The sequence below is a fragment of the Fulmarus glacialis genome, unplaced genomic scaffold (assembly GCF_000690835.1).
Source record: "Fulmarus glacialis isolate BGI_N327 unplaced genomic scaffold, ASM69083v1 scaffold9525, whole genome shotgun sequence".
NCBI lineage: Eukaryota > Metazoa > Chordata > Aves > Procellariiformes > Procellariidae > Fulmarus > Fulmarus glacialis.
Window position 1 is genome coordinate 577 of NW_009214933.1, and position 5,636 is coordinate 6,212.

At 38.5% G+C, this 5,636-nt stretch overlaps 1 protein-coding gene across 1 annotated transcript; it reads left to right on the forward strand.

The window, feature by feature from the left end:
* Positions 1-716: 716 nt before the first annotated feature.
* On the forward strand, positions 717-1,676 carry LOC104070434 (olfactory receptor 49 {ECO:0000312|EMBL:EDL36361.1}-like). The gene has a single exon (XM_009578759.1). It carries the CDS (start codon positions 717-719, stop codon positions 1,674-1,676), a length of 960 nt encoding a protein of 319 aa, XP_009577054.1.
* The last annotated feature ends 3,960 nt before the right edge of the window (positions 1,677-5,636 follow it).

Consider the following 5,636-nt stretch of genomic DNA (forward strand, 5'->3'; position numbering starts at 1 on the left):
GGTAGATATCTTCCCTCCCCCTTATTCTTTGTCAGTTACTTAAAAGCCTTCATCATTTCGTGTTGGAGAATGTGCCTGGAGACGAGAGACAGTGTTCAGCCTTAGCTAGTGCATTAGAATGGCAGGAGCATGAAACCTCTTAGACTTAAACCCTGACTTACGTCGTGTTACAAAGGTAACTAACTTACTGTTCATGTGAAAATTTTTGAAAACAGACTCCTAGGAAAGCGGATTTATTTTCTTGCAATACTTCTAGCTTCAAATACATTGAGGAGTTTAGAAGCCTCAACAAAAATAGGATCTCTTCTTGTCCCTTAAACTTTGTCATGGTTTTCTTAGATTGGAAAGAAATCAGAAAAGAACAGTAGAAACTGACTTCAGTGACATGTTTTTCATTTGAAATCTTACTTTAGTCCTCTCAGCTTTCTTTCTGAAGTTTGGATTTGGCTGTACAGTGGTAGTATGAACTACAGCAGCTGTGTAATTTTCCATATTTTGAAATCAGGAATAAACAAAAAGCTAATAGTGATGGAAAAGAAAGCAGAAGTATTGAGTAGTTTATTGATAGCATGCCTTCATGTTAGAGAGTAATTTTCCTTTCAATTCTCTGCTGATTCATGTTTCATATACATTTAAATTTAAAATACAGCATTGAATCCTCCCTCTCCTCTCCCCCCCAGTTATTCACAACACGAGACACATAAGTAAATGTTGCAATGGAAAACCGAACCATGGTCAAGAATTTCATCCTTGTGGGTTTCACAGCTGGCAGGAAGTTGCAGATCTTTATGTTTGTGGTTCTCCTTGTCATCTACATCTCAATTATAATTGGAAACATAGTGATTGTCACCATCAGCATCGTGGACCGTGGGCTCCGTGTGCCCATGTATTACTTTATTTGGAACTTTTCACTCTTGGAAATTGGTTTCACTTCTTCTGTCATTCCTAAGGTCTTGTTCAACCTCGCATCAGGAGAAAACACAATTTCTGTGATTGGTTGCTTTGTTCAACTTTTTTTATATTTCATCTTTGGCACGACAGAGTTTCTTCTCTTGGCAGCAATGTCATTTGACAGGTATGTAGCCATCTGCTACCCCTTGTCTTACTCCACCATAATGAGCAATGGGCTTTGTAGCTTACTAGTGCTTGGTTCATGGGGGCTGAGTTTTGCACTTCTGATTGGCCCATCAATTGTTGTCTTCCAGTTACCCTTTTGTAACCAAAACATTAACCATTTCTTCTGTGACAGTGCACCTTTAATAAAACTTTCCTGCACAGAAACACCTGTTCTAGATCTTGTTAACTTCTCCATAGCTGTTTTTTCTCTCCTGGGCACTCTTATTATCACAGTCCTGTCTTATGCCAATATAATTTCCACTATATTGCACATTTCATCTGCTTCAGGGAAGCAGAAAGCCTTTTCCACTTGTGCATCTCACCTTATTCTTGTCTTCATCTCTTATGGGAGTTGCATTTTCATGTATGTTAAACCCACACACATGGGTGGGCTTGACATCAGCAAAGGGGTAGCTATTCTCAACACAGTGGTATCTCCTCTGCTCAGCCCATTCATCTTCAGTCTGAGGAACAGGCAGGTTCGAGAAGCCTTGCAAAAATATTTCTCCATGTGCAGTTCTTACAGAACAATTCTGAGTCTGATGAGAAGTGAAAAGTAAAGAAACTTTGCAGGGAACCACCTTAAAGGCTGAAGATGTATAAATATTCCAAGTATATATTTGTGCAGTGAGTGTCAGAAACTGTGTTATTGTCTCTGATCTGTTGTCCCTCACTCACTTTTTGCCTACATGACAAGAACTGGTGGAAGATGAGTCTCCAGTACACTTTAGCAATGTAGCAGCTGATTCTGATATACACCATGCTGGAAATACAAGAGTGATTTTGGAGGGCAAGTATAAGAGGAGAAAGGCCATATTGGTGTATGAATTTGGACTGCAGCAAATTGAACTTGCCACAGGAATGTACACGGGGTGAGGTTACAGAAGAAGGAAGTTTTTATTTGATCTAGAGAGTGGTCAATGCTATGGATTTGCAAACTTTAGTTTACAAGCCCTGTTTATTCTGTTTCTGTGCTAGTGGAATTTTTCTTTCCATTTAGGAGAAACAGAACCATTGTTATTCTGTCAGGGACCCTGATGGGTTGTGGGATAGTTTAAGGCATATATATTTGCTTACTGCCTGAACCGTTGCCTTGTAATGGTTGTGTTGTGTTACGGTTTTGCCTTCTGTGGGAAGTATGGACTTTGAATACTAATTAATGAAGAGCTTCTAAAAATCTGTCAGTGCATATTAAGATCCACCTTCTGGAAGAACACTGAGAGTCTAGGGGTTGAGATGGTATTTGTACTTTTGGGGGCCTTGGGTGGAGATATATACAACTTAATCTAGTAGGAAAACCCTTGAACTTTAAACATACAAGAAAATGAAAAACTCCAAATTTGTTTTGTAACACTTTGCAGTTCCGAAGCTGTTAGGAAGATTTTCAGGGTAGCCACTTTTAGAATCTGAAACTGGAGTTCAGAAGAAGAAAACCTCATGCTTTTCCAGTTCCTGTGTGCTCTTTAACATCATCAGCTGCAGCTGAGGCCATACCTGCTTGGGCTTGTCTAAGAAGATTCTGGGCATGAAGGTTGTGTTGACTTTCTTACAACCAGCTTTTTCCAGATGAATTTTCTTTCCTAGCCTCACTGTTTTGCTTGACCTCTGTGGCGGACTCTGTTAATTGCAAGTATTGTTTATAGCACCTTCATTTTTGAGTCTGAATTGAAAAGACTATTTTATTTTAAGAATAAAAGGAAAATGTTATTTTATAATAAAATCGGGTATTTTGGTATTTATTTATTTTTACTCAGGAAAATAACCCTTTGGCCTTTGCCCAAAAGACAGCTCCCTTTTCTGGTTTCTCAAAATGGCTATGTAAAAATACATTTGTCATTTCATGTAAGTCCAAAAGCAAAATAAAAGTGGATCGCTTCAACATATCACCTGTTTCTTCCCTGATGCTAATTATGAAAACTACAGAAGTTTTAATTACTGTGGGATCATCATTTCTCTTTAGAGCTGCCAGGCTTGGGAAAAGTCAGGAAAGTGTGTTAATTGAATGGTCTGGAACTAGTAAAGCCTGAAAAGTTTCTCCAGTTATTGTTCAAAACTATTTTTCTTGCACGGAAGTGAAGCATTTAGTGTGTCTAGTGAAAGAAGAAAAAAAAAAATTACTTGCAGCTTTTTTGGCGACAGATGCAGGCCGTGATTTTAGCAAACACTTGAAAACATGAGCTCAGTCATTAGCTAGTGTCTCTGTGAACACACTTTTAGGTCATAGAGTAAACTACAAATCAGTCTAAGACTGTGTCTTATGTGTGCAAATTAAGCATTAAAATGCTGCTGTTACTCTCTGTAGTGAGCAGTTCACATCTCCACATCAGTACAGTTAAGAAAACCACAAAACCAGACATTACCTTTTTCCCTTTAACTCTTGCTAGTTAAAGCTTGGGTGTGGTTGTACTTATTCATTCATTCGTTCGTTCTTTTTTTTTTTTCCTAGAAAGAAACTGGAAATATTAGTAGATTTACAAAGTGTGTCTCTGTTCTAGACTTCAGCATAATACCTGCAATGGGATTTCATTTAACTGATTACTACTTTAAATAGAGCATTTTCAGAGCTTTGTAAAACATAACAGGATATGTGCTCCTGAACATGCAGGACTGGGAGAAATCAAAGATGATCTTTGGCGGATCTTGGCTGACAGTATTAGTGAAGGCAACAAAAGGGATTTTCAGTAAGACTGGACTTGCTTAATGGAGAGCTTATAATGTAGATTTAAAAACTCACCAGTCTTCCCATTGTTACTGTTCTAGCAGGGACCCAATCTTACTGAGGGAGGCATGGAGGTTTCATGTTTGTTGTAAAATGTGCAAGTAGGGTGGCCAGGCAGGGTAGTGTTACAATAGTAAGTAGAGGGGGAGGTAAATCAGGCCATCCCTGTACAAAGTAGTAGGTTCAGAAGGGAAGTTCTGTGTGATTGAACCCAGCTGCTCTTCTGTGTAATTTTGTTGTGTGGATCAAGCACAATCTTGAACCTATTTATGTTGCTTGCCAACTCCATGACCTAGCGTAGGATGTTGCATCCCGGTGGGTATCACACATTGGCAATGCCTGTGAACAAGTGTGAGCAGTCACAGCTTTGCCCATCACAGGTGTGTCCCCTGATCACAGAAAGGCTAGAAATATAGTAAAGGGCATTAACTGTTTGTCTGAACACATTGCTCCACAGAAGTGAGAGAAGATTCAGGAATATTATGGCTGTCATGTTGGTATACTGTGAGTCTAGCCATGGAACTGGAGTCCTACTTTTCAGGGGTAAAGTCCATGTATAAATTACTGGGATCATTTTAAGGATTTCTGAATCTTGATTTTGCAGAAGATGTAATGAATAATTCAGATATTTCTGTCTGAAACACAACAGAGTTCCACTTCTGTACCAGTTCTTCACTAGCTCCACAAATATGCTGATGTGGGAGAGAGTTAATAACTGTTCCTACTTTTCTCCTGAGGAAAATTAACCCTGAAAATAAATAAATAAATAAATAAAAGATAACATGACACTTAGAAGAAATGTCTTGCCATTTTATTTAAAACTGAATATACAGAGAAAAATATCAAAAGCAGAAATATCTTTGGGAAAGGTTGAAAAGGGGCAAATCTAAACCTACCTACAGGAAAAATTAATCAAATGTCCTTGGAAAAAGAAAATATACAATTCATGGGCTTCTTCCTACCTTCTTTTTAAAAAAATACATAGATTGGATCAAGAGTCTGTCTTTTGGGGAAAAAAAGGTCCTCCTGAAAGCTTCTTCCAGGACTTTCTCCTCAGATGGTGGATGGGGGGTAGGGTATTACCAGTGTCATCAAAGCAGCAGTAACTTTGCTGAATTCCAGGGATTAGCTTTGGTTGTGTCAGACACTAGCAGGCGTAGAATAACATTGTTAAGACTTGAATAGATGATGATAATGAATGTTAATGATTAAAAACCAACCACTGATGATGTGTATTAATAATGAATGTCAACCTAGTGAAGTTCTGTTTTAAAGTTTGAAACTGGTCTAATTTATCAGTCATCTGAACATTCCCATGACAGTGGTGACTAATTCCTCCATAGGTATAGACACACAGATGCAATTCTTTGATGTTTATACACATGTACTTAGTTGCAACAGAAGGCAACTGATGCATATATGGGCTGATCTCTGCAAAAAAAAGTAATAGTTCAGAAGAAATGTCCAGTTTCTTGGGCACAGAAGGGTAGGTTGGTGGCACCAAGTGTGGGTAGAGATGCCATCATTCAGCTGCTAAGGGTGAACATGGAGCATGATGAACCATTCAAAGTTACAAGAATTTATGATGGACAGTGATATGTACTGGTAATGTTCCCTCTACCAGTTACATTTCTACAGGAGCCATTACACTAATTTATGTCCTCTAAAAGGTGGATGTCTAGTTAAAATTAATCTAGGCTCCTACTTTGAAGCCCAAAGTACCTCCAAAAAGTGATTAACTCCACCCAGACATAGGCAATATGAACTACCCCCTTACCATAGGCGTTTCTCCATCGGTTGT

Excerpts from the sequence above, each read along its gene's own strand:
- LOC104070434 (XM_009578759.1), top strand. The coding sequence starts at position 717 with ATGGAAAACCGAACCATGGTCAAGAATTTCATCCTTGTGGGTTTCACA.